Raw genomic sequence first — 21,795 nt, 5'->3', positions numbered from 1 at the left:
CAGGTTTCTTGCAGACTGCATCAAGCTTTCCTCCAGGATTTGCCTGTATTTACCCTCAACAAGCCTTCTATGGCCTGCTTCATGGTGGGAATGGTTTTGTTTTGATAATATGCAATGTTTGCCTTACGTAAAACATAGTGTTTTGTCTGATGGCCAAAAACCTCAATTGTGTTCTCATCACACCACTGAACCAACTCCCATTTGACTTTCCCAGAATTTCCCAGGTACCATCTGGCAGACTCTTTGTGTGTTTTTTCTTACCACTCTTTACCACTCTTTTTTTTGTTCTCTTTACCTCCTTCTCATAAAGCTGTGACTCTGGTCCACAGAGTTTCTCCAATCTCAGCCACTGAGTTGCTGTCTCCTTCAAAGTTCTCATGTCTATTGGTGGCCTCCCCCAGTGGTCTTCTTGCATGATCACTTGGTTTTTGTGGGTGGTCTGCTCTAGCAAATTTACAGCTGTGCTAAACTCTTTCCATTTTGTAATGACTGATTTCACTGGATGCGAAGAGATATTCAGTGACTTGGATGTTTTAATGTCTCCATCTCCTGACTTGTGCTTTTCAATCACCTTTTCACAGTGTTGCTTGGCATGTTTTCTTGTATTCTTTGTGTAGTGTAGCATGCAGTCGGGGCCCTTGCCTGGCCAGAACACCTCCATGCTGGGAGGACCAGGGGAGCAAGCGTGGCCAGAGCGTTACCTCCCCCGGAATGCTAGATAGCCAACCCCCTGGGTTGCAGCGGTGCCTTGGACTCCCGCAGGGCTTCATGGGAGTTGGAGTTTGATGCAGCCCTGTTGGAATCCGAGGGCACCGGCAGGGGGTGCTGTAGCAGGAGCTGCTGAGTCCTTATGGGCAGTTCTTCTGCCACACCCGGAAGTGCTGCCGGAAATGAGTCATCAAGCAATGGAGCACTTCCAGGTGCCTGATAAAAGGAGCCAGCAGCCACTACTCTAGGAGCCAGAGTCGGGAGGAGGAGGATGAAGTGGAAAGGAGAAGAGAAACAGAAAGAGAAACAGAAAAGATAAGAAAGTACTGTGTATGTACTGTGCATTGGACCGTATTGGCGTGGTTATAGGAGACGGGGAAGACGTTTCCCACAAGGAAAAAGAAACAAAAAAACGTGTGTGCTTTGAACTTGTGTCTCACGCTTGTCTGTGTTGGGTTCAGGTGGCAGTGCCAGTTTGGGTGGTGCACAGTAGGTTAGGCCACCATACTGACTCAGCACAAGGTGGACCTTTCACATTCAGGCGCATTTATGCTACAATCAACTAAAATCCTAAACACATGATCTCCACTGAACTAGCAACATAACTTAAAAAACCAACTGGCTACACCAGGGTTGACATAGGGGGTGAATACTTAAGCAATCTGTTACATGGTATTTTACATTTCTAATTCATTTAAACCACTTTGCAGAGATCTGGTTCTATTTTGACATTAAAAAAGTCTTTCTCTGTTAATTAGTGACAAAAAAACGTATATTAGATCCATTGTGATTCAATATTGTTGACACCGTTGTGTTCTAGTATAAGAGATGGTTGTTTTGTGAGTCCCGCTCATAAAAACAAATCTATTTACAAGGACTCCACTTTTCTAGTACTTGTATATCTGTGTTTTGTAAGTGTGTATTGATTTATTCTTATCTACTATTTTTGGTATATCATTAATTCATTCTTATTCTTATCTATTTCTAGTTAGCTCTTTCTTGATACTCTTTCTTGGACATCTTGTACAGCTAAATTCTTCGCATGAAAATATGCTATAGAACTAAATGTTGTTAGGACACACTATTGGTTGCCCTTGAAAGTCACAGCTTCTTACTTGATTGATGCAATGGGTTAAAAGGTCGCTTGCTACTGTCTGAGCTTGAGGACGTCATGACCTGTTTGCTAACAAATTTCTAGTTACAAGTCTTCTTGGTTAATTATCTATTTGCTTAGATCTTTTGACTGTAATTCATGCTACACATTTTGGCTTAGAAGTCCTTTTGATGCTTTGGCTTTGACTCTAGGTTCATTTGTAAAGTCTCTTCTTTTGGTCTTTTTCTACTAAAATTCCTAGCGATCCATCTTTAGCATAATAAAATGTTAAGAATGTTGGCAGAAGTGGGATTAAAAAAAAAAAGTCAGTCCTCCCCAGCCCTTTATAATAAAGATTACCAAAAGACTTTTATCCATAATTATCATTATATTATTACATAATTATAAATATTGCATTATTATCTAGCCCAGTGGTTCTCAATCTGTGGGGCAGGCCCCCCTAGGGGGGTGCGAAGTAACAAAAAACGGGGGCGCGAAGATGTGAAAAAAAGAAATCAAGAATCGAAAATGTGAAAAATACTTCTTTTGAAACCAAATCAAATTAACTTAAACTACATTCTGATACTAGAAAAATAAATATAGAGTTAGATAAATGTCGATAAAAGTTAAGTAGGTATAATAAAATATGCATCAATGATATATCATTAATTAAAAAAGAACAAATTGGTATTAGTGGGCTCCTTTCAAAAAAACCTTAGGGGGGCGCGATTAAAACTGTTATGAAAACTCGGGTCGCATATACTTAAAGGTTGAGAAACGCTGACTTAGCCCAACCTGTAATCCTGAAACTGGGGAAGATTTCAGCTCAGAAGACAGCCACGGAAATAGGGCAAAACAAACATTTCTGCTGTTTGAACGTAGTCTCGTCAGGCCAGATGTGTATTCTCAAATGTCTGGGGACAACCTGTTAAAATGTTTGTAGTGATTAGCTTCAAGATCTGCCAGTGCAAGGCTACACCCATGGAGCTTCTTCCTAAAACACCCATCTCCAGTTTCTCCAGTCTGTACATTTTAAACTGCTGGGGTTTGAGGGAGAGAGCAAAGAAATTGAACATAAGTTGCTGAGAGAAAATAAAAAGCTAAAATTGGTATTATCAATTCAGGAGCTCAGCAGCACAAATAATGACTAATAATTATTATTTATATTGTAATGATCATGGCATTAGAAGAGAGACACACACGTAGACCACCGCAGAAACTTGGCCCCACACGTTGGAGAAGTGTATCTCTCTGCTAGATATGTTACTGTCATTTTGACTATTGAATCACAATAAAGGCATAACAACAGCAAATAAAGCTTAGATAAGCATTCTGGTTTATGGATTTACTACATGTTAAAACACTGCAGCTATTTTGTCATGGCATGTTTGCATTTCACTTAGACAGTAAGGTTTAATTTCTTTAGTCCTTCATTTAGACATGCAGTCAAGAAGGTGGATGTTGTGCAGCCCCATCTGTGCATTTACTTGTGTCTTTAGGTAGATACAGTATGTTGATTTGGGTGTTTTGAGTACTGAAATCTGCATCTCCTGTGGCTCTTTGTTAACAACTCTCTTAACGGCAGTCCTTTTGATGGAGTGTGACAAACTGTTTACTTCAAACGCATATTTTACAGTTCATATTTTCACAATCATAGACTCCTACACTATTGTCATAATCATGAACAACAGACATCACACACAGCACCTGTGACAACATATTGTTCACATTTACCACTCATCCATGTGATGTTACTGGAAGGTTTTTTAGCTTGCAATAGGTTATGTTTATTTTTAACATGTGTAAAGTGCTCTCCACATATGCAAAAGACATTTTCATGTTATTTGGGGTCTTTTAAGGAGTGTTTTCAACTGTGGATGCTTCATCATAATCAGAAGTTTGCTGACTGTTAGACCAAGTTATCAAGAGCACCATTGTTCTTTGCAGTTCAAAATCACCTCCCCTACTTTGCGAGACGCCTTCATTTGATTGGTTTAGAAATGGTACATTCAGTGAGGAGTCTAATTGTAAGCAAATTTCACTCGTGGTTGTCTCGAAATGTATATATTATACATCTGGCTCAGCAAGACTAGTTTGAACTCTTGACTCCATACTGTTATGCACTCTTTAGAGCAGGTATCTCAAACTCTAGTCCTGGAGGGCCGCAGTGGCTTCAGGTTTTCATTCCAACTCTTTTCTTAATTAGTGCCTGTTTTTGCTGCTAATTAACTTCTTTTGAATTAATTTTAATTGACTTCCTCTTCAAGACTCATTCTCAATAATTGTTTCTTTTTCCTTAATTAGCAGCCAAACAATAATGAAATACAAAATGAACCAAAACATGATTAGCAAACTGTGTCCCATCCATATTACTAACCGAGAATGGTAAACCGGGTGGCATGGACGCAAGGACACGGCGATGGGACCATGAGACATACTGCGCAGGCACGTACAGCGTGCATGTCATAAACCGCATGCGAAGTTGTATCCACCACGCACGTAGGAGTCACGGCCCAAAAACGAAAGAGCTCAACTGACATGAATGAGAAATGAAGCAACAACGCGCCCATGGCTAACGACTACCAACAGCCACACAAAAAAGAGGACTCTGCGCTGCAGCCCAGATTCAAGCGGAAGAGGCTACGGAGGCCCCACAGGTCCATAAAGTACGGAAGGCGCATGTGTCAGCACCATATTGTGAGTGGCACTACTGCGGAGTGAAGGCACAGGCGTCACCGCCATATTGTGAGTGGCACTACTGTGGAGTGAAGTTAGGAATAATGTGCTGCTTGGGTCAACTAATGTATTTCAGGATACCCAACGCCGGGGGTAGTCGAGTGAAGCGAGCAGGGGGCAGAGCCCCCTTGTCATACAATATCTGAAAATAACGAAAGGTGAAGGTCTCAGGAATGTAGATTTGCTCAGGTCCCCAAAGCATTTGAACAGTGCTCTTAGAAAAGTAAAAAATCAACAATTTTGAAAATGTCAGTTATTGCACAATGAGAGCAGCAACAAGCCATGGAATTAAAGAATGGTTTTAATTAACAACAAGACTCAGCGTCTAATTAAGTAAGTGGCTGGAGTGAAATTGGTTGGAGTTTGAGGCCCTGACTTAGTTGGTCTTCTGTTGACTCACTCACTTCACATGTCATTTCTGTTTAAGGAAAAGAATGAAGCAATTCAGAGGAATGATGAAGAAATTCCGGGGAACAAATCTTAAAAAACAAATCAATTAAAATGAATTCACAAGAAGATAATTAGCAATGAAGAAAAGGGTTAGAATGAAAAACTGCAGCCATTGCTGCCTTCCAGGACTGGAGTTTGAGATCCCTGCTTTAGAGTAACTCAGAAAATGAATTAGTTTTATTATTATTACATGATATTCAATATGGTCCTCCCTGCATGGAGTTTGCATGTTCTCCCTGTGTCTGCATGGGTTTCCTCCGGGCGCTCCGGTTTCCTCCCACAGTCCAAAGACATGCAGGTTAGGTGGATTGGCGATTCTAAATTGGCCCTAGTGTGTGCTTGGTGTGTGGGTGTGTTTGTGTGTGTCCTGCAGTGGGTTAGCACCCTGCCCGGGATTGGTTCCTGCCTTGTGCCCTGTGTTGGCTGGGATTGGCTCCAGCAGACCTCTGTGACCCTGTGTTCAGATTCAGCGGGTTGGAAAATGGATGGATGGATATTCAATATACATCTTAGTTTAAGTCTAGTTTGTAAGACAAATTTCTCTTTTCTATTACTGGATAAATTGGTATATAGAGAAAAAAAAGACAAATGTTGCTTTTCATAGCAAAACTACCAGATTCCTGTTATTGTCGCTCATAGCAAGAATGCTTCGACAACCCAAAAGGGACTGCAAGTGTGCGAGTGAAATCAGTCAGCTCTGTATATGTGAATTAAAGAGGAACTTCAACAAAACAAGTCTTGTCACTCTCAGAAAAGCACAATGACAATGTCATCTAATGTACAGTAGCTGCAGTTTCTGAAATCAGACTAATAATGAGGTTCTGACAAGGATGTAGTGAATAAACTGCAGTGCCTTGCTTCTTTAAAGTGAGTATCAGTTAAGCTGCTTTGACATGTACATGAAGTTTAAAAACCAAAACAACACAGTGACTAAATAGATAAATGCACAGGTCTTCCCCAAGACCACCAATTCTTACGCAGCCCATTTGTGGTGACCGCTTCTTTTGCTCTACTCTTTCCCTCTCTTTTTCGAATTACCTTTTAACTGCCTAGCTGGAGAGTTTGAATCTCTTTCCCCCTTGCTCTGCTGCAGTTGCTTAGTCTTACGTTGCATTATCTTATAGCATTTAGGCAAATTAAGCAGATTAGGTTGCTGTTTTGTTACTTTAATTCCAAGGGCAACTGCAGTAAAAAGCAACAACACATAAAGCATCAGATCTCACCACAGCCACTCTGTTTGCTTGTCTAATATCCTCTCACTAATGATGGTGAAGGGTCTTCTTTTGAAAATCATGCACTACATCCCCACACAACTGCGGGGGCCACTCATAAATCAGCAGAATGATATTAATGCTTGCCATAGGCTAGCTTGACAGACTTCAGGACTACTAAGTGGTCAAGTAAAAAGAAGGTAGAATGACCTAAAAGACTATGCACAGCTTGTCCTATGATGCTGGCAGAGAATAAAATGAACAGTAAAAATGAGTGTGAACCAGTAGAGTGACAGTCAGGTAGAGTGGAGAGAGAACAATGATGTATTTTATCGCAGAAAGCGGGGTGATCCTCAGTTCCACTCAATTCAGATACATTGATTTTACATTCTCCTAACTGAAATGTTTCAATTTTAGCTTTTAGATCAATAAAAGCAGGACAAATCAGAACTTTTTCACCTTGTAACCAACAAGATCTCAATTTGGGTGGGCTCAATTTCTTCCTGAAACCTGGTGCCCTGGAGACCTGACGCAGTGATTCACATCATACAGAGCATATCTGCTTTATTGGGAAGCATTACTGGGTTAAGCAGAGCATGCATGTCAACGTCAGACATCATTACAGCAGGATGGTACCTGCATCTCCTCGATGCGTCTCTGCAAAACATCCAGGCTGTTGCTTTTAAACTGATGAAAACCATAAGATGGAATGGCCTGAACACGGACAAACAAAGAGAGAGAAACAGACAGCAGGGAGAAATGGGAAGACAGAAATTGTCAAGCAGAATAACAAAGGAGCGAGAGAGTCGGATTGAGGCTATGCCTAGGATTTCAGGTCTAGAATTTCCAGAAGGAATGGATTTACAGATAAAAAGGAACATCAACTGATGTTCACTCCTCTGCATAGTCATTAAGTTCGGTAAGAGGACTGCTGACCTGGTTAGGGCATGAGGCCTGCAGTCCTCTGAATGCGTACTGCTTTTAGACTTGACAGGATTGAAGGTCAAGAATAAATAAATTCCCTCTGTTATTCTTACGCACTACTTGTGTGTTGTGCTAGCAGGTTTGTGAGGCCAAGACATGCAGTATTAATGACAGAACGTTACAATTTTCCATCTCATTGAGTCAGGACTCATTCAGGATACCCAGGAACATGATGCCCAATCCATGGTGTAGCACTGCAAATGTGATGTGATCACCATGTTTATATGTGCTTCAATAACCCGGTTATTCACAGAAACCTGACTTTTAAAACGCAATGTAAACCCTTATTCCGGTTAGACAAATTGGGTTATTGGTCCTTGAGAAACCTGGATAACAGAAGTTGATTTTTCTGCAGCATGTAAACCCTTAACCAGGTTACGGTAAAGGATTTTGTAGTCTGTGCATGTCCATTGCGGCTGTATTTCCTACACACGTGCTTTCAGCAGCCATGGGTAGAAGCTTCCATAAGGTAAATTTCCAAGGGCTGATGTTCAGTTGATCACATTACTCCTTCTCCTTGATGAAACAATCTCAATATTTCATAAACGGATAGATTCATACTGATGAGCTGAATGCACAGTGCTAAACTTAGAAGCACCATCTTGAGAGGAGTAGCATAGCACTTGTTATGTAGTCCGAATACTTTTTAAAGTAATGAGTAACCTAATGCAATACTTAGCTTATTAAAGTAAATATACTTGCATTATGATTATTCCAGCAGAATGGAGTGTAATGCATAAAGCACATGTAGCGGGTCCATTGTAGGGCTCAATAAAACATCCAAGCAGAGAAGAGTTTGCTGTAAGTTATCTGATAATGCAAACTTATACATAACGCGCAAATTTGAATAAACGCAAGAAAATGATCACAGATATCACTCATATTTTCAGATTCATGGTAGCCAATGATGATGTTTAACTGGTTTTGTGCAAATTAATGACATCAAAGTATTTTGACAAATGAGGACTCCAGAATATTACTTGCGCACGTAAACGTGGATTTTTAAGTAACTAAGTTTCTGCTTTAACCGGGTTATTCACCTTAATCTGGTTGCAGGTGTCACTCATATTTTCAGATTCATGGTAGCCAATAATGATGTTTAACTGTTTTTGTGCAAATTAATGACATCAAAGTATTTTGACAAATGAGTACTCCAGAATATTACTTGCGCACATAAACATGGATTTTTAAGAAACCAAGTTTCTGCTTTAACCGGGTTATTCACCTTAATCCGGTTAAGTGTGTGCATGTGAACGCACTCAATGTGTACAGTGGCATTGGCAGTACTGCTACTGTGACTAGTTGTAGTGCACACTGTAATGCTAATGAGAGCTAAGAGGCTAAGATGTTTTAAGATACTGTATGCGGTAGGCCAGGAATGCAGAATCCAAGATGTTTTCTATTGTCCGAAAATGTTCTGTTTTCTCTCTATCCAGCTGTATCTGTTCTTGACGGCTCAGAATTCTTGAATCTGTCAGAAAGTGCATTAGTTTTAACTTTGTTGGGCCTCCATATTAGTAGAGAAAGGAGTCACCAATGCCCTTCTTTTTCATCATATTGTAGAATTTGATATGTGTCAATCAAACATTTCTTCAGTATGAGCTTCTACTTGTCACTACAGTACAGTAAAGGTCTTGCAATTGTTTTATAGCTACAACAGTCTAACTTGTTCCCTTCTGTTGCTGATGCTTTATGTTGTATTCTTTCTTTACTTCTTATGCTCCCTGAGATAGTGATAATTATGAAGGGCGCTATTTAACTTTAAAATTTCTTTACTTGGGTCACAGATCACAAGTGCATGTAAACAAATGTTGAAGCCTTTGTAAAATGGTAGGTCTAGGAGTTTCAATCACATTGAGAGGAAAGGGTGACAACCTTCTGATTTATAGGCGGATGCCTGAGCCCTAGCTACATTAAAGAAAGTAAACCCTGAAGTAGAGGGGCCTCTCCTTACCTGTGAAGGTAGATGACCTCCAAGTTTTTTCCATGACAGAGCAGGACTTGGTGTTCCTCCAGCTCGACAGTAGAGCCTCACAGTCTCACCCTCATTGGCTGACATTCTCTGGGGGCTTACTTGGATGTGAGGAAGGCTGGCACCTGCAGAAAAAAAAACACAACCCCCCTACTTGTAATTATGCACAACAAGTGGGTACACAACACCACCTGATGATTGCTTTTATGAAACTTGACTACTAATGTAGACGCTGGTTTGTAGAGCGCTATATATCCTCCAGAGAAAGAGATTTATATAAGTGAAATGCTACACTCATTTACTAGTGACTACATTACAGATTTAGGGAAACAGTGACAAAAACATACATTAATAAGAAAAATAACAAAATCTAAATGCACACCAAAGTAAAGAAAATTTAACAACATATACTTAATACATAATAACAAACAGAACGATGACTAAAGTATTTTATATGACAAGCAATGAGTGTGTAATAATAGTTATATAGTTTAATAGGTAATCATCTTATTTGTGAATGCCTTTAATTTTAAATTCATTTTTTCCTCCATCAAACCCAACTCAATACCCAAAAATGATAAAGCAAAACCAGTATTTTAGAAATTTTTGCAAATTTATTGAAATAAAAAACTGAAATATCACATTGACACAAGTATTGGGACCTTTGGCTATGACACTTGCTTGAACTGTATCTCAAGTGCATCCCATTGTATTGATCCTCGTTGAGATGTTTCTGTGCTTTGTTTGGACTTCGCCTTTGCTCAGTTCAGTTGATTGGACATGATTAGAAAAGACACACAGTGGTCTATACAGATAATCTCTATCAGAGCAAACACCAAGCAATGACATTGAAGGGATTGCCTGTAGCACTTACTGATAGGATTGTGTTGAGGTGCAGATCTGGGGAAGGCTACAAAAAATTCCAGAAGCATTGAAGGTTCCCAAGAGCACAGCTGCCTCTATAATTTGTAAATAGAAGAAGTCTGGAACAACCACAGTTCTTTTTAAAGAAGGCTGCATGGCTGAACTGAACAATTTGGAAAGGAGGGACATGGTAAGAGAGGTAACCAAGAAACCCATGGTCACACTGATTGAGTTCCGGAGAACCTGTGTGGAGATGGGAAAATGTTTAAAAAGAACACTGTAACAATCCATGGATCTGAGCCTTCTGACTGATTGGCCAGACAGTAGCCTGTCCTCAGTAAAGTACACATGGAAGAATGCTCAGAGTTTGCAAAAAGGGCACTCAGAGTACTCTCAGACTGAGACAAAACATGATTCTCTGGTCTGATGAAACCAAGATTAGCGTCACATCTAGAGGACGTGAGCAATACCATTCTAACGATGAAGCATGGTGGTGGTAGCATTAGGCTGTGTGGTTGTTTTTCAGTGGCAGGGACTGGGAGACCAGATAGGGTTGAGATAAAGCTGAACAGAGAAGAGTACAAAGATATCCTTAATGAAAACCTACACCAGATCTCTTTGGACCATAGACTGGGTCAAAGGTTCACCTTCCAATAGGATAATGACCCAAAACAGAACACAAGAGTGGCTTAGGGTCAACTCTGTGAATGTCATTGAGTTGCCCAGCCACAGCCGGAACTCAAACAAATATCTCAGGAGAGACCTGGAAATAGCTGTCCCCCAACAGTCATAATCCAACCTGGTAAAGCTAAAGAGGATCTCCAGAGAAAAATGGCAGAAAATCTGCAAATTCAGTTATGTAAAACTTGTCATGTCACACTTAAGAAGGCTCCACCTTACCAAAGGGGCTTCGACGGAATACACAGTAAAGGGTCTGAATACTTGTGTTAATGTGATATTTCAGTTTATTTTTAATTCTTCCTGAATCCACTATAAATTAGTTTAGTGGAGGTACAGTACATAAGTGTTGACTTGCAAATCTGCATGGCGAGGGTATTAAGCAGTGACTAGGAGTGGAAATGCTTTTATATTTTGTGTTTACTAACATAAGACTATCCGGTGAACTTTTTTCAAACCTTTCCTTCAGGAATAAAGTCTTTTCTATGTGTTGTGATTTGTTGGGTTAGTTTTGTGCTTAAAAGACACATGAACAGATAGCAAACAGCAGCTCGACTTCATCAGCTTTCATCTTGGCAGAATTTTACTTGAAGAGCAACACTTTTATTTCCTTATTATTCAACATAATTGACATTTGACTGCTCAGAAAATTACTATCTTGATACAGGTTGCTCTTGGCTCAATAGAAAACAGCACATTGTTTGGAAAAAAAATCAGCACTTAACGTGAAAGGAAATTCTGATAAGTTTAAACATTTGTATGGTTGATTACAATGGATTATGCATAGCAATGCAGTTATATGCTCTAAAAAAGCACAAGCACTGCCAAGCTAGTGAAGGGAGCTAATATAGAGCTTTAATCAGAAGCCTTGACACAACACTGACTTCTTTTGACACATCCTTCCCAGAAACAGACATAAGTACACACTTAGCACATTTTTATAGGGGTTTACTTCCAAATATGATATTAATCTTTCTCTCTGTTTGTGTTTTTGCTACAATAACTACACTAAGAGAACAAATTATCAGGAACACCAGTACATCTGCTTATCCATTTAATTTTTAATCAGCCAATCATGTGGCAGGAGCACAATACATAATACAGGTCAGCAGCTTTGGCTTTTGTTCACATTGTCACACACGTGCGATTAGGAGACAGCTAAAGGGCCTGGGTAACTGTAATACTACACCAGACCATGGGGTGGCAGAGTGTGCTGACTGTCTCTCTCAGTTTCTTGCAGACCATTCCCGGGAAATCTCGCCAGGTTCCGGCACCTCTGATGATGTCACTTCCAGCTCTGGCACCTCTGATGACGTCACTTCCGGTTCTGGTCTACATGACATCATTTCCTTCCCCAGCCCTTAAAACTGCCCTCTTACCTCCAATTGAGTTCTGTTTTGGACTCAGTCTTGTGAAAATCTCTGTTCAAATATTTCAAAAACTTTTGCAGCTGGGAAATAATATATGGGTGGCTGCCCCAAACCTTTATGATGTCTGGAGACTCATTCTTATTACAACATCTAAACCAGACAAAATGTGATCTCAGTGGTTTTGACCGAGGATTAAATTGTCAGACGGGATGGTTTGAGTATTTCTGTAACTGCTGATCTCTTGGGATGTTCACACAAAACAGTCTCTAAAGTTTTCTAAGAATGGTATGAAAAAGATAAAAAAAAAATCTGCTAAGCATCAGTTTTACAGACAGAAACACCTTGCTGATGAAGGAGGTCAGAGGAGAATGGCAAAGTCATTGACAGAAAGGCAACGGTAACTCAGATAACCAATCTGTACAACTGTGACAAGCAGAAAGGCATCTAAGAATGCACAATACATTGAACCTTGAAGCAGCAGACCATGTTGGGTTCCACTCCTGCCTGATAATATCAGAAATCTGGGGCTGCAGTGGGCACAGGATCATCAACACTGGACAACTGAAAACTGGAAAAATGTTGTTTGGTCTGAAGAATCTCGATTACTGCTCAGGCACACAGATGGCGGGTCAGAATTTGGTGCCAAAGGCATGAATCAATGCACTCAACCTGTCTTGTGTCAACTGTCCACTCTGGTAGTGGCATTGTAATGATGTGCGGAATGTTTTCTTGGTACATGATGGGCCTGTTAACACCAATCAATCAATCATCATTTGAATAACATAGCCTATTTGAATATTGTGGCTGACAATGTGCATCCCACTATGGCTACAATTTATCAATTTCCTAATGGCTAATTCCAGCATGATAATGCACCACGTAGCAAAGCAAAACTCATCTCAAACTGGTCTAATGAACATGACAATGAGTTCAGTGTTCCTCAGCGGCCATTCGAATCACAGGATCTGAATCTAAAGGAACACCTTTGGGATGTGGTAGAACAGGAGATGAATGGGCAGCTGACAAATCTGCAGAAATTGCATGATGTAATCATGTCAACATGGACCAGAATCTCAAAGGAATGTTTTCAACATCTTGTGGAATCCACACCATGAGGAACTAATGCTGTTTTGGAAGCAAAAGCGGACCTACCGAGTTTTAGTGTAGTGGTCCTAAGAATTTGCTCATTAAGAATTTGCTCATTAAGTGTACATCATTATTTCAACATAATTTTGTTTGGTCACAGTTGGTACGAAAACTTGCATCTTCACTTTTCATTGTTAACCTCTGGAAAAACAGACTTCCAGTTCAATAAACTGTATTAAATGTTCTTAATAAAACTGATGTGACAATGTCAGGGGAGTGTCTGGAACCCACCATGAATGAGGGTATGTAATGGAGCAACTCTCTTTCAGAAGATCGGTTTTTAGTTGACTTTACAGCTTCACTGACTTGGCTGTGGAGGGTGAAGTGATCTAGGATCTGTAGAAGTGATATTCAACTCAGTGCCCTCTTCACTTCATACCTGGACACAGACATACACAGACATATTCGAGAGGTACAACTCCAAGAGTTTACGCAGGATAAGACAAAGTAAAGCTTTAACAACTACTAAGGTGAGATGAATTGTATATTCATTGCATCCACCTTAGATTACCTGGTTAAATCCAATCTTAGAAAGCTAATGTTTGATGTTAAATTCATATGTTTTCTTAAGTTCAATAACAGAATATCAGTTTCTTATAGCTACCTAGAGTATGGCATAGTCTTTTAACATGAGATAGAAAATTCATAGCTATATCTGTAGAACAGAGCGTTAATTAAGCCAGTTAGGCTTATTGGACTGTGGTCTGTTAGATATGTTGCAAATAGGAGATGGCATACAGTTTTGTGACTGTGGCTACCATGCCTCAAGTGTGACTGAATGACCAAACTTAGAGAAATAAAACAAGATATATCTCTCTATTATAAAAGGAAATCTTGGGATGAGATTTTCTAGGAGATAATTTAAACTCCCGTGAGACGAGACTTTTTTGCCAAGTCCCGCCCTCCTCTCAAACATTTACAACAACGCCCACGGTCCAATCACATCTCATTTGTGTGAATGCTATTGTCAGACCCAGTTCCTGTGCTCTCAGCTCCAAGCGGGGTCGGAAATAAAAGACAAAGAGTAGAAGACAAAGTAAAATGTCATAAAGAGGTTCAAAAACATTGGCGTGATACACATACAGAGCAGGTTAGAGATTATCAAAGTTATGGCTCGTCTCTGAAACAAGCATGATCAGAAAACGACTGAATTATTTATACAAATTATTAAGATTGTGGTTACCATAAAATCTTTCATAATTTGCTGCTTCAATGGGATTAGACAGATATGAGTAAAGAAAGCCATGTCACAGACTTACTGTGCACATAAAGCACGGCCCGAGCCACGTTTTCTCCATGAGAGTTTAGGGCTTTGCACAGATACTCTGCCTCATCTGCACGTTCCACTGCTGGGATCACTAGACTTCCTCCTTGGATTATTGCATGGGGGGAAATTCGGTTTCCTTGACCTCCTGGTGAAAAGAAAAAAAAAATCATAAAAAACTAACAGTTGATGTACATGAATTGCCCATCATGGTAGAAAAAGGCACCTGAAATTTGTTGCCAAGTCTTCTGGGCAAGCTAATGGTACTATGTTGGAGCAATAAAGCAGACAATTATTTTCTTTCATGTCCTTTTTTGTACCAACGAATACTTAGGGATTTACAAAACACTCTGCTTAAAAAATGGTCCAGTTTTTACTTCTATATTACACAGGACAATAAACCTGAACTAGAACTATGGTACATGGCAAGAACATAGCCAAGTTCTACTTGATCTGCTGACAGTATTGTGTGGTTAACCAGAAGGACTGGGACCCAGTCATTAAAAGTTGATTTTGTGGATTAGATTATCAGAGAATATCAAACCATGAGAGATAAAAACCTAGACCTGATTTGTTGATCTTTCATTACTCGCCTTCTTTTTCTATGCAGAAGAAGCCTGATTCTTCTCTTAACTATTAAATGGGATTCCTTGATCTCTCAGATGATTCCCAGTACAGTATAATCAGCTAATCCCAGTGACAGATATGCAGTTGATAAAAGCAAACAGTTCAAAGTAAAGGCTGGATTCACTCCAAGATGTATAGTTTAGGGAGGGCACAGCATCCAGCCCAGCCAGTCAGAAGCATTCTGGCTATTTTAGTACCCAGAGTTCAGTAAGTGACAATTGAATTATTTTGTAAAAATACAGTACGGCCCAGACTTTCTGAGATTTTGGACGCTTTTGTGCCAACGGGTCAAAAATCTGGACTCAATCACAAAAATATTCCAATCCTCATTCCATTTCCGGCTTCCAGTTTAATTAACTTTTTGAAAATCTCAGTTTTACCCACAAGTGTTGTGTTTTTACACTTACACCAACAGTGAGTAAGACAGACACCAATGCAACCATGTGACTTCTTTACTACAGAAGAGACGGTATATAATGGAGGAGTCCCCCGTGAGTATTAATTGTGAGGCAAATATGGCTGAGGTAGATCTATCTTTGAAAAGTACTCACCGCCAGAAAGTGAGGTGAAGATGTACTCTTTTCATGGTAGTGGATATTGGTAGGGTATGCAGCACTGGATTTATTGTGACTTTAAAGCCACCACAGATGCATACAGCTCCATTCTTCTTGATTACTGGAACTATGGGTGTTGCCCATTTAGGCCACTTGACTTCAGAGAGGACACTTTGAGCTGTTAAACGCTGGAGCTTTGCGTCAACCTTTGGGGCAGATAGCAAATGGCACCCAGGGCGAGCCCTATGGAGCTTTGCTTGCACATTTTCACCCACTGCAGTATGTGCTTTGATATGTTTAAGAGTGGCAATTCCATCTTGGAACACTTGTGCGCCAATAGTGAATTATCTATTGGGCATGTGCTCTGCCTTGACGTGACCTGCATCGCTTTTATGGACTGCCAGTTAAGTTGGATACTTTTCAGCCATTCCCATCCAAATAAAAGCACACATCCTTTTGGTAGCACATATAAATCCACAAGATGTTTCTGGTTTTCATACACAACGTTCACCTTAAGGTTACCAACAGGAACAATCTTTCCACCTGTATATGTTTTAGTATTATTGAACTGACTTTTCAGTTTCACAACAAACCTTCTGAAGGGGAGGCACTTCATTTTACCCATCTTCGAGCCATTCGCTTCTTCTCATACTTACCAAGCCACGCAATAGAGGGCTGTGGGTTGCCCGTGACACTGCAGCGGAATTCTGCCCGTTGGCCCTGTTGGATCGTCAGTACTGGTGGGTCAACGGTTGCCACAGGTTGGACCCCTACGACAGCTGTGACAAGACAAACATGAGGTCATAACATGGCAAAAGACAGTTGAAAAAGTTACCAGTAGTAACAATTAACATATTATGCCAGTCCCACTGGGGGTCATCTCTGCCTTGAAGTTACTGATTTTGGGAAATAATGACTTTACCCAATCAAAGCAGTGGAGCTCTGATAGAAAACGCTAATGCTGTTACTGCTTTATGCAATAACAAGGTAGCTCAAACATCTGTAAGAAATGACAAAACTATCTCACAAAGACCTAATTAAGTTCAGATTTTTAAAAAAAACTTTATTCTGTAACTCCATGAGAAGTAATCTCAAAAGTAATAATGAAATTCATTTGCTACTGCTTCATGTCTGTGGTGAGCTACAAGGGCAGGCAAGTAGCATGGTGGTGTAGTTAGTCATTCTTATATTACAATGTGTAGCCGCTGATTTTCCTTATTATACTTTAAAATATTTGTAGTTCAAGAAGTGTGTGAAACACCCACTTGGTAGTCTCGGTGGGATCCCTTTACTTACTTACTTGAAGAAAAACTTCCTAACCTTTCTGCAAAATTTACCCTTAATTGTCCAACTGTGTCCTGTGGTCTTGCTGAATTCATTACAAAGCAACAGTCTCAATCCACTGGACTAATTCCCCTCATACTTTCAAACATTTAAATCATGCCATCTCTTAATCTTCAATTGCTTAAACTGTAAAGGCTCAGCTCATGTAATCTTTCCTCCTAATTCAACCCCTGTATCCCTGAAATCAGTCTAGTCGCTCTTGTAAAAACATAAAATGATGTAATTGAACAAAATGTATGTGTGTACAGAAAATAGGACAAAATGATGAAACTTGTTTGTGTTTTGCGTACGTGACAAAAAGCATGTATACTTTCTGGAAGTTTTCTTTTGATGATGTGTGTGACAAGAAAATATACCTTTAGGGTAATGACTTTACAAAATTGGAAAAGTACAATGAGTCAGGACGCTATTTTTATTGCTTACGTGGTCAACGATCAGGAGATTAGAAAGGTATAAAAGAACAAGGACATCTGCGCTCGACGCAGATGAAGCGCGGTGTCCTAGGACTGTGTTTCTCTGACATTTTACCCTTGCCTGGTATGTATCAATAAAAGGTTTTGACTAATTTTAATTTTCTTCTCTGTCTTCAGTCACAAAAAGTGTCCACAGTTTTTGGCGCCCAACGTGGGGCAAGAGACGGCCGGTCGACTCCTCCAGCGAGACCATTTCAGTGATCCGTCTTACCAGCGGACTGCCGTCAACTTGAGCTCCGGCAGCAGAGCATGCAGCTCCGGCAAAAGTTAGGACTGCCCTGTCCTGAAACAGTTCTTGCGTGAGGAGCCCCTGGTCTCCTCTTTGCTACATCCACGGTGACTGAACGGATTTCCAGACAGAGCTTGCACACTTCCAGGCTGGGGTAAGCACCGGGGGATTTCCGAACATTTTTTATTTTCTAAATAACGGGAGGGCGAGTTTCCTGTTGACCGTCTAGTCATACTCATATCTCAACGGGTTGCTTAAGGTGATGGAGACTTGACCCAAGCAGTTTGACGCATACGAAAGGTCTGACGAAAGGATACTGGCCTCACCCATATCCTAGACTCGGCTGGACGTATTGATGTAGTATTCTGCTGAACCGAATCGGACACGAAGTCACCTGAGCTGGAATCCGGGGATGTGAGCGGACAGGCTAACGGGACGAGTAACGGGGTGGTATGGAAATATAAACCGAAAAGAGCACAGATTGCAGGATTGCTGTTAGGAAGGAATAAATAAATCTACATACGGAATAAGCAACAATACCGTGTTCTCCTGGGAACTGGAACAGGACCGATAGTTAGGTGTCCCCCCTTGGAACTAAGAAGGGAACAGTAAGGGAATAGTGAGTGGCACACTTAATACCTCGCTGATTCATACGTACACAAGGGACTAGGCGAATCAGTATATAGTTGGAAAATTAAATACAGAACCCGGGAGGGCAAGGGAACATAATGGGATCACTAACAGTAAGCCTGTTAATCGCCGCACAGGGGGATCAAAATCATTAATGCTGGAAGAATTATTTTCGGAGGATCAACAGACGCCCCGTAAAAATGGGTCTCCTAGAAAATTTATAGAAAAGAAGACAGGTTTAGATTTATCCTATTATTTTTTTCCCCTCCTCAGAACCAACCTCAGACACCTCTATTATCCCCTCCTCTATCCCCCATTCCGACTGCCCCCCCCTGCACTACAACTAGCAGAAGTTTCCCCTGATGATTCCCCAGGCACAGATCACTATGACCCCTCAACCCATCGTGATGACCCACCCTGTACTAGACAAACCCCCGTCTCCAAATGCACCAGAAGTCAAACCTCCACTCACAAACCAGCTCCAACTTTTTTCTCTTCTGATCCTTCACCTTCACTTACTTGCTCTTTAATAGAAGTTCCCAATCCCCATTATAACCCTGCCCATCCAGCTGGACCCCAAAATCCCACAACAGTTATGATAAATCGGAATTGGGACATCCAAGAACTAAAAGATGTCGTGAATGCACTTCCAGATCCAAAAGAAGTAGGAGGACTAAAATTTGTTGAACAACTTGATCAGTTAGATAGCATGTATAAGCCTAATGCTGCTGAATGGACCCAGGTACTTTGTCGAAAGCTTGGGACCACATGGGCCACTGTTAGCAGGGGTGTCCGCAATGACGTTCCATGGGTATGGAACCCAGCTTTAACTCGAAGACAGGGGATAGGTGGAGAAGGCGAATTTAACCCACAATGGGAGGCGTTGAGACAAAATATTGCAGAAAAATATAAAAAAGGAACGGACTGGTCCCTTATTTCTGCTGCAAAACAAGAGAGAGATGAAACGGTTGATGAATGGGCACATAGGATTCAAGACCTTATGGCTAATCACTCGGGCTTGGGAAATGTTGATGACCGTACCCGAGCTGCAGTTCCACCTTTTGTTTCCGGTTTGCGCTTTGATATACAAAACAAGGTCCGCACTTCCTGTATTGAGTGGGAAAGTGCCACGTTTGATGAAGTCAAACGACATGCTGAACATGCCGAAAAACAAACTAAGCAGAAGGAATCGGACTCTCATGCCAAATTATTGGCAGCACAGATGAACTATTATACCAGGAATGCTCCTGACCAAGGTCGAGGATATGGCTTTAGAGGAAGGGGACGAGGACGAGGAAGAGGACGAGGTGGTTTTAGAGCTCCTCCTGTTGACCACACTAAGAATCCTTTTATTCCCTCTCCCTTAAATTCTAATGTTAATTCCTACTCTTGCTACGCTTGTGGTGAAACTGGACATTTTTGTCGGGAGTGCCCTCACAGACAGCAACAGCCCCCACCTCCCCTTATTCCACCTGTTTCTTCTGACACCCCTGACCAACAATACTGGCCATAGGAAAACGCAGGGACCTCCAGCCACTCTTTTCAACTACCTTTGCTCACCCATAATTCAGAGACTGATCCTTTACTGACATTGTTCGTTGATGGCACTGAGACTGTTTTCTTAATCGACACTGGTGCCACTCGCTCGCTGGCAAAGGTCCCTACCTCGAACGAAACTGTTACTGTGCTTACTGCTTCTGGACAACCTCACCTTCTTCAAGTGTCAAAACCTCTTCAAGTCCAGTCACGTCCTGGCGGACATACCTTGTTCAACCCCAAAAGTTGTTGTGTCAAATTACCCCTTACCCCAAACCCTCTTTTGCAGCATGGACTTTAGATATTTCCCCACACACCATTCTCCTCAAAGCCCTACACTTTTTTTTTCCCCTTGTCTTTTTCCCAATTTACAGGCCCATGACATTTTACACTGTACTGCCCAATACTTCCCTATAGAAGTAGACACTACCTGGCTAGAATCTTTCCTTACTTCTGGTTTTTGCCCCGAAACCCTTCACATCTACTGTGTTTTTATTTCATCCACAAAGGCAGCTGTTTCTGTTCATTTTACATGCTCACAGCACATATACACTGTTAAATGGGGGGAAATAGGACCATGGGTGGTAAGATGCCTTGAAAGAACAGACTGGTTACAAGTTACTCCAGGTATTTTTGATACTCCTGACCATTTAATAACTAAAGTAGTGTTTCAAAGGATAGCCCATTGTGAGCCTCTGGTGATCCACCCGAAATCCTCCTTCCGCCCGCACCGTGCCCAATATCCTTTGTCTCCCGAAGCAGAGGCTGGCATCTCCGCCGTACATCCCGATCTCGTCAAACGCGGTACCGCCGTTAGACATGGACCGTCATGCCTCAGGGATACAGAGAAGCCCTTTGTGTTTATGGTTAAGCTCTTGCCCAAAATTTTTAGACGGCGTTTGGCCGGAAGTAGTAAATTTAGACGGCGTTTGGCCGGAAGTAGTACATTGATACAGTATGTAGATGGAAATGATATGTAGCGCTACGGAAGAAGATTGTACAATAGATACCCAGAAATTGTTGCTGTTTCTGTGGGAAAATGGCCATAAAGTTTCTAAAGTTAAGCTGCAGCTAATCAAAAAAACTGTAAAATATCTAGGTCATGACATTACGTATGGAACAAGAGCTCTCTCTAGCGATCGCATTACAGCCACTACAGACAGTGGGTTCTAAATTTTACTGAAAGAGCACAGCCGTTGCAACAACTGGCTGAGAAGGCTCTCTGTAACCTCAAAACTACTCTTTTATCTGCGCCCGCGCTAGGTTTGCCTGATCATTCTCGTCCATTCACTTTGTTCGTGGACGAAAAGCAGGGATTTATGAATGCAGTACTGACGCAACAACATGGAGATAAACAAAGACCGGTGACTTATTTTTCTAAAAAAAAACTGGATCCAGTGGCCGCAGCACTTCCTCCGTGTCTTCGTGCTGTGGCTGTAACAACAGAAGCTGTATTAGCAAGCACGGATGTAGTTCTCATGAGCCCCCTAACAGTTAAAGTGCCTCACGCTGTACATTCTATCCTAGTACAAGCCAAAACTTCACATCTCAACCAGTTACGCAGTGGTCCAAGGGGACCGCCTGCTGGAAGCAAATCGAATTTCATCAAGCTTAAGTGCACAAGCAGCTGAACTCATAGCACTCACTCGAGCATGTCAGCTGTCCGAAGGGAAGATCGTAACAATTTATACAGATTCCAGGTATGCTTTTGGAGTCTGCCATGATCATGGAGCACTATGGAAACTAAGGGGATTTAAGACCAGTACTGGCAAACCCATCCAACATCAGAAATTGATCGAATCCCTTTTAGAAGCCATAACCAAACCATCGAAGCTAGCGATTGTTAAATGATAGCTCACACAGGATCCTGTTAGCAAAGGAAATGAATTAGCTGACCACTTTGCTAAAGAGGCTGCATATAATAAC

The 21,795-nt window shown here is 41.1% G+C and overlaps 1 protein-coding gene across 7 annotated transcripts in view; it reads right to left on the bottom strand.

Moving 5' to 3' along the window:
- Positions 1-21,795, bottom strand: part of hspg2 (heparan sulfate proteoglycan 2) — a 517,600-nt gene that overhangs the window by 101,522 nt on the left and 394,283 nt on the right. For 6 of the 7 annotated variants that reach the window (XM_051930340.1, XM_051930335.1, XM_051930337.1 and 3 more), the window contains 4 exons: positions 16,314-16,436; positions 14,472-14,624; positions 9,137-9,279; positions 6,835-6,912 (listed from right to left, as the gene is read on the bottom strand). In XM_051930340.1, coding sequence (XP_051786300.1) covers positions 6,835-6,912; positions 9,137-9,279; positions 14,472-14,624; positions 16,314-16,436 — 497 coding nt within the window. The remainder of the gene's footprint in view (positions 1-6,834; positions 6,913-9,136; positions 9,280-14,471; positions 14,625-16,313; positions 16,437-21,795) is intronic. The other variant, XM_051930339.1, reaches the window with a different exon arrangement.

Source organism: Erpetoichthys calabaricus, chromosome 8 (genome assembly GCF_900747795.2).
Source record: "Erpetoichthys calabaricus chromosome 8, fErpCal1.3, whole genome shotgun sequence".
Lineage (NCBI taxonomy): Eukaryota > Metazoa > Chordata > Cladistia > Polypteriformes > Polypteridae > Erpetoichthys > Erpetoichthys calabaricus.
The sequence above is the reverse complement of the archived record's forward strand: the minus strand, read 5'-3'. Positions and strand labels throughout refer to the sequence as shown.